At 34.3% G+C, this 12,494-nt stretch overlaps 2 protein-coding genes across 7 annotated transcripts in view; both read left to right on the top strand.

Moving 5' to 3' along the window:
* fam184ab (family with sequence similarity 184 member Ab) overlaps nucleotides 1–3,711 on the top strand; it is a 105,475-nt gene extending 101,764 nt beyond the window's left edge. For both annotated transcript variants that reach the window (XM_043219868.1, XM_043219869.1), the window contains one exon: nucleotides 3,052–3,711. In XM_043219868.1, the coding sequence (XP_043075803.1) occupies nucleotides 3,052–3,133 (82 nt within the window). In that variant the 3' untranslated portion in view covers nucleotides 3,134–3,711. The remainder of the gene's footprint in view (nucleotides 1–3,051) is intronic.
* A 1,678-nt stretch (nucleotides 3,712–5,389) lies between these two features.
* The window catches only part of mcm9 (minichromosome maintenance 9 homologous recombination repair factor), a 16,821-nt gene continuing 9,716 nt past the window's right edge, over nucleotides 5,390–12,494 (top strand). For all 5 annotated transcript variants that reach the window (XR_006247154.1, XR_006247155.1, XR_006247156.1 and 2 more), the window contains exons 1-3: nucleotides 5,390–5,454; nucleotides 6,198–6,554; nucleotides 12,298–12,494. The exon at nucleotides 12,298–12,494 is cut by the window's right edge and continues 120 nt beyond it. Coding sequence is in view for 2 of the 5 variants with exons in the window: in XM_043218694.1 (XP_043074629.1) it covers nucleotides 6,242–6,554; nucleotides 12,298–12,494 (510 nt within the window). In the remaining 3 variants the exon portion in view is untranslated. The remainder of the gene's footprint in view (nucleotides 5,455–6,197; nucleotides 6,555–12,297) is intronic.

Raw genomic sequence — 12,494 nt, 5'->3', positions numbered from 1 at the left:
GACACCGGAGTTTTGTGGCATTTAGTTTATGCGCTCGCTTTCCGGCCATTTAAATGCTAACGCAATCCTAAGTGCTTCCAAAATCGAGCTTTCGTTGGGAGTTTTGATTGACGGGTGATCTGGCCAATCGTATTGCAGAATCTGTCATTTTGTCCGACAGGCGAGTAGATTAACGTCGGTGGATATGAAAAATTTTCCATACCACTTGATGTTTTTTTGTGCTATAACTAGTAGTTTCTAACTATCTGTCAAGACGCAATTAAGATTATGATATTTATAGTTTACATTAAAAAAATCTAAAAAGCTAAGACTTGCTCACATACACATTCATTGTTAACACGGTATGCCATTTATATACAGAAACAGAAAAATATATAGATTTTTACACAATATTGTTTGGTCATATGCTCATATGCACACATTTCCTATTTTAATAAGTGATTTCAATTGGGTCTTTAAAAATGTGATGCTCAAGGAGTGCTAAAAAATAAAAAAACGCATCTGTCTAGCACTTTTAAATAAACCCAACGATTGAAAAAATCCATCGGAATACATTCAAAAATGTTAGCGCTCCCCATAGCATGCTAATTTGCTTTAAATAAGTCAAAGAGCTCTGTTTCAGGTGTGCTGCTTTGAAGGTGTTTGACTTCCATCATCCCGCGTCTCGGTGCGGGTAGACGTTGCGTTAGTGCTGATGTAAATGCTCGATTGAGCGTTAAATTGAGTTGCCGCGGCTCAGGCGTCTGAGACCAAAGCGCATTGATTTCATTGGAGATATAAGAGAATAGAGATGAGATTGCCAACCAGGAATACCAGGATTCAGAAGATACCGGTCTGCTGGCTGGCTCAACTTTTCAAACTACTTTTACATTAGTGTAATACGTGAGATATTTATCGGCCTCCGCATTTGATGGCACAGTGACGTAGCATCAGATGCATGCATTCTCAGTAAAAAAAAAAAAGGTACAAAACGTGACGGTAGAGAAGCATCCTTTCGAAAGGGAAGCCTTTGTACCTTATTTACCTAAAGGGAGCGTATACCTGAAATGTACCTATTAGCAGTTTAAGCAAATTAGCACTTAGTGGATATTATGAAACTACGAAAGGGTAACATCCTCATTGACTGCCTGTGGTCGGTGGTAAAAGCCCAGATGCGAGTCGTCGTACTCGTTTAATGCTAAACTACCTGAGGCGGGAAAAAAACGACGACTTGTAGCTTAGAGATGCTCCTTCCTCGGAATAAACAGGAAAATGTTCCGCAGCAGCGTAGAGGCGCGCTCGCGCTTAGTGTTTTGAGGAGTTATGAGGGACGAATAAAAAGTGTTTCTATAAATGTTGAGCTGGGGGCTAAATTAATCAGGACTGAAAGCTCCGGAAGACCTTGAAAGGAGCTGGAGGTTGACTACATCACAGACGCTGCACCTTGAGAGAAACTCTAGTTTATGAGCTTCCTGGAAAGATTATATGAAAGAACAAAAAAGAAAAAAATATCTATCTTCCCTTTCTGTCTATCATTTACATAAAATATCAGTCATATATATCCATTTGTCATCTATCTATCTATCTATCTATCTATCTATCTATCCATCTATCTATCCATCCATCTATCCATCCATCTATCTATCTATCTATCCATCTATCTATCTATCTATCCATCTATCTATCTATCTATCTATCTATCTATCTATCTATCTATCTCATTCTATCATGTATCTATCTATCTATCTGTCATTCTATCTATCTGTCATTCTATCTATCTGTCATTCTATCTATCGATCTATCGTGTATCTATCTATCTCATTCTATCATGTATCTATCTATCTATCTATCTGTCATTCTATCTATCTGTCATTCTATCTATCTATCTATCTATCTATCTATCTATCTATCTATCATGTATCTATCTATCTCATTCTATCATGTATCTATCTGTCATTCTATCTATCTATCCATCTATCCATCCATCTATCCATCCATCTACTCTATCTATCTATCTATCTATCTATCTATCTATCTATCTATCTATCTATCTATCTATCTATCTATCTATCTATCTATCTGTCATTCTATCTATTTATCTATCTATCTATCTATCCATCTATCCATCCATCTATCCATCCATCTGTCTATCTATCTATCTATCTATCTATCTATCTATCTATCTATCTATCCATCCATCTATCCATCCATCTATCTATCTATCTATCTATCTATCTATCTCAGGCTCTATCTATCTATCTATCTATCTATCTATCTATCTATCCATCTATCCATCCATCTATCCATCCATCTGCTCTATCTATCTATCTATCTATCTATCTATCTATCTATCTATCTATCTATCTGTCTCAGGCTCTATCTATCTATCTATCTATCTATCTATCTATCTATCTATCTATCTATCTATCTATCTATCTATCTATCTGTCATTCTATCTATCTATCTATCCATCTATCTATCTATCTTTCTGTCAATTGCTAGCTAGTTGTAGATTAATCAAAATAAAATATATTACTTTTTTAAAATTAAAAACTTCAATTTTGTGAAATTGCATTCAAGTTAAATTCCCATTTTTTTTTTTTACAATATAACAGTTTTCTATGTAATATATATATTAACGTAATTAACGGTAAGGGCAGTAGATATTCAAAATAGAAACCCCTTCACGCTGAACGAAACAAAAGAAAGAAATCCTACCGACCCAAACCTTTGAACGGTCTGAGGAAAGAAACCTTTTTATTTTTAACGTTAATATTACGGCAATTTGCATTCATGACATTTCTGACACACGGCGCTCACCAGGCCTTTTTGCAAGTTCAATGAAGCTTTCATATCAGCCTGTTCCTGGAAAACGCGCGCAAAACAAAATAAAAACTAAAGGACAGCGCGCGGACGGGACAATCAACCGTTTGCTACGCTTCGGCGTTTTCAGTGCAGCGAGAAGCTGTGGTTTAGTGGGTTTGTAATGCTCTCCATGTCTCTGACTGTATTTCTTTGTTTGTTTTTCTCCTTCTATCCCTGTCTCCCTCTGTTCGTTTTTTTTCTCCACAGCCCTCCTGAAGGAGAAGAATCACCCGTCACCTCTCCAGACCCCCAGAGACAAGAGTGGTTTGCTCAGTACTTCTCCTTCTGACTTTTGCAATTAAAGAGCATGTCGACCAAAAAAAGACAAAAAAGTGATACATTATTTAACGGCACATCCTTTCATTTGTTCAATTTATTTATTTTTTTTCCTCCCCACCGTGAATGGGTTTGTTGTTTTTAAAGTGATGATAGGTATGTTTGACATTTTAATTTACTGCAGTTTCTATAGAGTGGTGCATACGCTGCTAATTACTATTTGTTAAAAGAGAAATAACAACAGTATTGTCTCCTCTGTATCTAATTTTAGAATGCCACCGTAATGACTTTGTTACAGCTGCATTATCAATTTTGGTAGGATTAAACTGTTTGTATGGATGTCTCAACACAGATATAATGATGTCTCACTAATTTTAAAATAAATGCATATTTTATATTTATATTACTGGTGTATGCGTAAGAATAAATAATTATTGTGACATTTAATGAAGTGTGTCTGTTATGTGAGTCGACCTTCGCCCGTTCGGGGGACCAAAAGCAAAGGACGTTTGATTTAAAATGCTTGTATTTTCATAAACATCGACACGTATTGCTCTGAAACAAGAAGAAAAATAAACACTTTTATTGTCATTTGACTTTTTCTTTATATAGGAACAATAAACCTAATAATGACAAATCCATAATTGGAAATTATAGGTACGTTTGTGTTATGTTTACCTTATATGTGTGTGTATGTATATGTGTATATATATATGTGTGTGTGTGTGTGTATATATATACTGTTTGTGTATGTGTGTGTGTATATATATATATATATATATATATATATATTTATATATATATATATATATATATATATATATGTATATATATGTTTATATATATATATATATGTGTGTGTGTATATATATATATATATATATATATATATGTATGTGTGTGTGTGTATATATATATATATATATATATATATATATATATATATATATATATATATATGTATGTATATATATATATATATATATATATATATATATATAAACATAATGTATATATACTGTTTATATGTATATATTACATTAAGGACTTTTTAAAAAAGGATCAGACAATAATAATATATTAATAATATAAATTATCCTTCCAATTGATATTTTCCATATTATCCATTGAATCTTTTTACAACCTTTGCAATATTTCTAACTTTAATAAATGCATGCCATATTTTGTGCCAAGATTTGTTTTGATTTCTAAAATATATTCAATTGAATAATAAGATCGGGAAGAAAACGTCACCAGATAAATGAAATCAGTATCAACAGTGCATCCTTTCACGGCACTAATGTGGCATTAAGGAACATTTACGGAATATAACGGTCTTTGTCACCGATTCGTTCAAACGGCTGATTCATTTAGTAATGAAGCAATTGACTCTTTTTTTTATGAATGGGTCATTGAACCATTGACTCACTAGATTTGTTCAAAAACAAAGATTCATTCATAAACGAAACAGCGGTGTGTGTGAAAGACTGACTTTGTTTTGTTTTTTTTGTTTTGTTTTTTTACTTTTAGACGAAATAGAGCAAAGTAGACAACAATGTTGCTAAAAATGTAAGTCACTTAATATCAATTTTTGTATACAATAAAAAAAGGAAAAACTGATATAAATTAAATTTCCAGTTTGCAAACTGTCTTTAAAAGCTGCTACTCTCCTTAGTTCGTAATTATTATCATTTAATATAATTCAATATGTAAAAGTTATTTATATAAGTTAATTAGAATTAAGCAAACACCTTTTCTTTTAAAGGAACCAAAAAACATTTTAAAAAGTAGCCTATATATTCATCTTATTTATACGTCTTATAACAGGTTCTTTATAATACGATTCAGAAATCAAATACGTAGTTTTAAGTCTTCAAAGAAACTGCAAAAGAAAGGTTTACGCTTACAAAGTTAGCAGTTACGTGTAAAATATAATATAATATAATAAATAACGGGACTTTTATGTTGGCGGAAGAGCGGAAGCTAAAACATCATCGACTTCCGCGTGGCACGTTTTCCGTTCACCGGGTTCTACCAAGTCTAAAAACGGGGGAGCTTGTTTGATCACATTATCCTATAATGTATCAGTGCCAAAATGTACACAAAAATAACAAATTAAACCTAGCATATAAATAAGTAACTGCTTTTGTAGTGCCATGTATGCTTTAGTATGCGTTATCGTTTGCTAGAATTAAAAGTTTGTTTACACGTGCACCCCTACAGCGCAGAAAGATTCGAAATAAAGCGCCAAATCTGAAAACACGGACAGGAAGAAACGCCCATATGTGAATGTTGTAGATGTAGGCTATATATAAGTGCTCCTCATCCATTCAGGTATGTCAAACACAGAACTGCAGAGAATTATTAATATTAATAGGGCGTTTTGTTTCTTAAATTGTGCTCAAAAGAGTAACGAGCGTAATAGAAGCGGTTTGAACGCTTGTTATATCAAGACCGCGTGACCAGTCGTGACCTTCTGAAACTCTTCTAAAATAGCTCTTAATTATTATTCATGCAATTTTATGAGCTCGGATTAATTGATAGAATGCATAAAACATTTGTGGGTTAAATAATATAATGTCACGTGCACAAAAACCCCCAAAACAAAACCGATGTTTATTATTATTACCATAGTCCTTTTAATAAAAGGGTTATCATCGCAGTCACGATTTATTGCTTAAATGTACGTCTGAATCATGCCTTTTTAAGTAGTTTAAAATAAAAAAATAAATATAAAACATGTAACATACTTTAGAATGAACATACAGACCATTTTAGCGTTATATATATATATATATATATATATATATATATATATATATATATATATATATATATATATATAATCATGATAAATTGCTTGAGGAAGTTTTATAGTCTATTTTTTTTTCAGGCTGATTAATTCAATTACTTTATGTCGTTACAATTATGTCATACATTTGTCAAAATCAAACATTGAAATAATTATAAATGTATATATAACATGCAACAACAAAAAAAATCTCCAGATACTATGATACAAGTGTATGCAAGGGTTTGATGAGATGTCCAGACCATCATCCGCCGCTCTCTTGCAGAACGCTTCGTGTCAGAGTGGATCCGGTTCAGTCTTCAAGTGAACATGACGCTCAGTCAGGAGCAGGTGTCCTTCATAGGCCTGGCCTTTGAGACGTACGTGATGGAGCACCACAAGAATGACATCCTGCAGATCTTCCAGGAGGCCAGTGAAGATGCTCACTATCCCGTTGTAGTGAACGCCATGACGTTATTCGAGGACAATATGGAGGTTGGAGAGTGTTTCAATGCGCTCCCCAGCCAGGTGCTGCCTATATTTGAGAATGCCCTGCACAGAGTAGCCCAGGCTATATCTTCTTCTTCTTCCTCGCTGCAGCAGAGTTTCAGACTCAAACACAATCTGCATGTTCGTATATCAGGTAAGCGTCTCTTTTACGCTGACGCCTGGATCAGGGAACCATCAACCAACATTTTATGTAGCGTTTGTAAAATTTCCCAGACCAGCCTGACGCAACAACCAATAGCGTAAACTTGGGGAATCTTTAAAAAACCTAGCCAAAAATGTAGCTAATGTTGAAGAAATATTATCATATATCACTTCAATATCACATCAATATTATCACTTTATCATAACATTATTTGGGGAATTATACAGGGAGAAAAGTGTGCCACATATTCCAGCATATTCCTAACATTAAAAGAGGAAAAAATTGAGTAGAATAGTAGGTAAAATAATCAGTAATGCTTTACAATGATAAATAACTAATTAAATTGTTTTATATAATGCATTTCTCATAAAATAGATTAAAAAAAAAAATATAATTACTGGCATATAAAAATGTAGTAATAAAAAAGTGTGTGTATATATATGTATATATATATATATATATATATATATATAATGCTCATAAGTATACAAAAATTTATATATATATATTATATATATATATATTATTCTTTTATTATTATTTTTATGTATATATATAATTTTAATTTTTTACTATTTATGAGCATTATATAATTATTATTTTTATTAAACATCTTTAGAATTTATCATTTTAAAGTTTAGAATATTTACTCCATTTATTCTGATATCTACTTTACAATCTGAACTAATCTCATCTGTACAGTAAAGTTTGAACAATATCTTTCATATCAAAGTATCAAAACATAATTACAGAAGTGCCTCCTAATTTACGCATCATTCCAGTCGAAGCCAAAGTGTACTCAGATTTTTTTAAAGCTTAAAAACAGACCCAATGATTGTGAATGAGGTTGTATTGAGAATAATGCTGTATGCGGCAGGTCTAGACTGGAGTGTGTGCTATAAGCATTGCAGCTCTAGCAAATGAAATGGGGCTTTTTGTGCATAAAGTAAACAATTTCTCTATTTCCAAAGTGACACGCACCTCCCCGTGATCACAAGTGGCTTGTGTATGGCTGACTGTTCTCTTTGTGTAACCGGTAGATCTGTTATGGCATAAAGCCGCAGAGTGCCTCCGACTGCCTGTTTCATTTGCTCTCGAAGGCTCGCGGCCTGTTAGTTTGTCAATGCAACGCCGAGGCTGCTTCCTTCTACAGGCAATTAGACCGCAGCACACCGTGGCAGACAGCTCGTTTGTCCCGCCGCGAACCGTTATCTGTTATCACGGCCGCTTCCTCTGATCTAGTGTCACACAACCTGCAGGATATGCTGATGCGTTTTTCTCCGTAACAACAGTCTCGTTACGCGCCGAGATGCCGTGAGACGCGCATCCGGTGCGAGCGCAAACGCCGCGTGATGTAACGACAAGAGGAGCGAGAGGCAGTGTATCGATCCCAGTCTGTGGAGAATAGAGAGACAGAGAGAGACATACAGACAGACATAGAGAGAGAGAGAGAGACGGAGAGAGAGAGACAGACAGACAGACAGAGAGAGAGAGAGACAGACAGACAGAGAGAGAGAGAGACAGAGAGAGAGAGGGACATAGAGAGAGAGAGAGAGAGAGACAGACAGAGAGAGGGAGACAGAGAGACAGACATAGAGAGAGACAGACAGACATAGAGAGAGACAGACAGACAGAGAGAGAGAGACATACAGACAGAGAGAGAGAGAGAGAGAGAGACAGACAGACATAGAGAGAGAGAGAGACATACAGACAGAGAGGGAGAGAGAGAGGGAGACAGAGAGACAGACAGACATAGAGAGAGAGAGAGACATACAGACAGACAGACAGAGAGAGAGAGGGAGACAGAGAGACAGACAGACATAGAGAGAGAGAGAGACATACAGACAGACAGACAGAGAGAGAGACCGAGACAGACAGACAGACATAGAGAGAGAGAGAGAGAGAGACAGAGACAGAGAGAGAGAGAGACACAGAGAGAGAGAGAGAGACAGAGAGAGAGAGAGAGAGACACAGAGAGAGACAGAGAGAGAGAGAGACACAGAGAGAGAGAGAGAGAGAGAGAGAGAGAGAGAGAGACAGAGAGAGAGAGAGAGAGAGACACAGAGAGAGAGAGACAGACATGCAGACAGAGAGAGAGAGAGAGAGAGGAGGTCAGTCGGAGGAAAGAACAGTTGAATGAGGTATTTACGCTTCGAACCCGTATGCGGTTGTGGAAAGTAAAGGCAAATTTTTGAAGAAGAAAATATGCAGGACTACGTGGTGCGATCGTTTGGCTTGTTGCAAAGTGGTCGGACTAAATAACTAAAGATAATACCACCGAAAGAAGACAATTTTAAATAATTGAAAACTACTAGCTTAAAAAGTTACGTGAAAATTACTAAATGAAACCGAATCAGTGCCGAATTAAAACAAAACGTAAAATGAAATGCTAAAATACTAATAGTAATGCTAAAAATGACTTGGCCGCGTAACAAAGGTACAAAGAATTAAACAAAAATTTCAACGAAAATCAGGAAATTTGCACATGAATGCTTTTTTAAAATAACAGTTATTTAAGTTAAAGCTATTAGTGAATATTAATACTGTTTTTAATAACCCTAATATTATTAGTAATAATAATAATAATAATTGTCTTATATGAAATGCATATACATGATGTAGTGATTGATAAATGTAGTATATATGTATATGTAATTATGTAGTATATAATTAGTTTAGTACTTTTGTAGTACTTTAATTATTAAAGTTATTTGTTAAAATTTGTCTTATTTTGAATTTAATTGGTTTTTTTGTTGTTTTTTTTTTTGCTTTTTCCTTATTTATTCATCTGTAAACTCAGTCTTGTCCAATGGAGCATGAATTGTTCACTAAGTATTTCCAAATTTTATTTATATATATATATATATATATATATATATATATATATATATATATATATATATATATATATATATAATTAGTAATAATTATAACATGCGCATATAATTATGTCCTATATGAAATGTATATGCATGATGTAGTGATTGATAAATGCTATTATATAATTATGTAGTATTTAATTAGTTTATGCAATTATTAAAGTTATTTGTTAAAATCTGTCTTTAGAATAAAATTTAATTTTTTTGCTTTTTCCTTATTCATTTAATAATTCACTATTGTCCTTATATATATATATATATATATATATATATATATATATATATATATATATATATATATATATATATATATACCTATATATAAAACCTAAATAAAAAAAATATCAAAATAAATGCTATTTTAAAATACAAAAATAACTGCTATTTTAAAATACTTTAAAAACTATAAGTGATCCAAAAAATATAGCATGTAAATAAGTTACTCTCATTTAATAATAATTTTTATTCAGAGACTTTACATGACACCGCTTTGACTTAAAGTCTAAGCTAGTGAGCAACCACATAGCAGTGCACTTCTCAACACCCTGGCATTGGGTTGTGGACTTTTGTGTTGTGAGGAGCATCACTCATGTAAATGTTGCTCATCAATAGATGGATGCCTCCGAGACTCTGACTGCTGCAGGGAGTGTGTCAGCAATAATCATACTGACCTTTCCTGTTTCCTGGATGTTTTATCCCGTTTGTGGACAAAGGAGAGTTATAAATAGCCCGAGTGCAGACTCCACTCATAGATCCAGCGTGCTGTGAATATAAAAGGGCTCTGAAAATAGGACACACAGCCATAAAAAGCTCACAGACCGCTGGTCGTATCACGATGAACAAGCACGTCATGTGTCTGGCTGCTTTCATGCTTTGGTGAAGGTCATTAGTGAGTGATACTGGGCATCCAGGTGGTGTCTCGGCAAACCTGGAGTGTCCGATCATCGGTTGTCTTCCTGAAGAGATGTGACGTAGCTGTATTATAAAGAAAGATGCTCAGTAAAGGTCAAGCTGGGTGAGATGGCTGAAATATTGCTCCATCTTTCAGCGTTTAAATCATTTTCTATATGTCAGTATTTATAGATTAATTATCATTGTTGGCCAGTAGATTAAAAATATTTAAAGATGTTACATACTGTACAAATCTACATCTAGCATGTTTTCCTCACTGTTTTGAACGTAGAATTAATATTTAATCTTCATTTATATGCACCAAAGTAAGTGCATATCAAATATTATTTTACCCACATGCACTATATAGTGAAAAGATGCTTTAAAAATAGTTGTTTTTATGGTAAAAGATTCAGTAAAACTGTAATGTGTAATGTTAATATATGAATAATATTGTCATTTACATATTATGCATTGAATTGTAATATTAAAATGTATTTTGCTGTATTTACTAATCATAATAACGCCATATATAATTACTTTTTTATTTTCTGTAACAATATGAAAGTATTTTTGATCAGTTTAATGCATCCTTGCTTAATAAAATAAGCAAGTGAATTAATTTAAGATAATTAATTAATAATATTTATTTGTTTATTTTACATGTAAAACATTTTTTTAGTTTTTTTTATTTTAATACTTTACAATAATGTCCCCTTAATTAATGTTAATTAATTGATTAATTATTACTTGGCAATGAGCAACTGTAGCATTCCTTAGTTGTTGTTTTTTTTTTTTTTTAATTAGTGTTAACTTTAGTTAATAGTAATACAAATATTCACCGTTTACTGTTAGCCAGCTCAGACCCATTAAATAGGATTAACACTTCTTTTAATAATGCATTAATGAATGAACTAAGATTAACAAACGGATTAGAAGCGTTTTCCACTAGATCACCTTATCTTATATAGCTAATGTTAAAAGACGGTACTGTATCACCAACGTTATTTTACTCTCATGCAGAGAAAATTTGAAATGCATGAAAAGCGAACATTTCTGTGTGCAGGGATTATACGAGCACAAGCTTTGAATACTGTTTGTTCTGCGGAAAATGCTGCACCGCTTAAGAAAGAAAAAGCCGATTTTAACCATGGAAATGGTTCTCTTTTTTTTTTTTTTTTTTTTTGTGCTTGCAAGAACTATTTAGTTCTTGTCTAACGAAACAAGGTACCACAATGGTCGAAATCCTTCAAAATCAGTGGCGTTTTCACCAAGGTGCTTTTAATCGAAATCCTGATTGCGAGGATATCATGAATATGCAGTGTTTTTCGCCCAGCCCCGATCTGCTTCTCTAGAAACATAGACGGTAAGCGTGCGAAGACTGTTTTGGGTGACGTGTAGGCTTGCGTCTGATCCCTGAGGTATGTGGGATGGATGGTATTGCATTGTGGCGAAGCCAAGTGCCTTTTCTCTCACGTCCCGCAGGAGATGATTGCCGTCACCTGTAATTACACGCTCTTCATCTGTAGCCCTGCAGACGTGACTCATCCGAATAAACACACTTTACTGAACCCATTTTCTCCGTATCCACTGCAGTCAGCGTCTGTGGTTAGAGGGAGAGAGAACAAGTGAATGTGAATATCGTTGCCTAAGTAACTCTGACGGTTTTGATTCTTCTCTCTTTTATGTTTTTCTGTGATGCAACCGTCCCGGGCCAGGTCATATTCAAATATTGAATGCGCTCCGAGTTAATTCATTATGCAAGATCCTGTAACTCTGCTTTTGAACTTTTAATGAGCGAATACGCAGTGCCATCTAGCAGCGGGAGATAGGATTTTTCAAACAAAGAGCCCTGGAAGGCTGCGGTAGAATAACACCGACACCTGGTGGGCGATTTCAAAATAGTCGACGTGCTTTTCCTATTCGATATATGGCTTTCTTCGCTTACGTGCTTGTGTTTTTAGGTTTACCTATGTGTCCCGAGCTGACCAGAGATCACATTCCTAAAGCTAGAGACGTGGGTCACTTCCTGTCGGTGACCGGCACGGTGATCCGCACCAGTGTGACCAAAGTGCTGGAGTACGAGAGAGACTACATGTGCAGTAAATGCAGGCACGTGTTCTCCGTGCAGGCTTCTTTTGAGCAGTTTTACACCTTCGCT

Source organism: Puntigrus tetrazona, chromosome 20, assembly GCF_018831695.1.
Source record: "Puntigrus tetrazona isolate hp1 chromosome 20, ASM1883169v1, whole genome shotgun sequence".
NCBI lineage: Eukaryota > Metazoa > Chordata > Actinopteri > Cypriniformes > Cyprinidae > Puntigrus > Puntigrus tetrazona.
The sequence above is the reverse complement of the archived record's forward strand: the minus strand, read 5'-3'. Positions and strand labels throughout refer to the sequence as shown.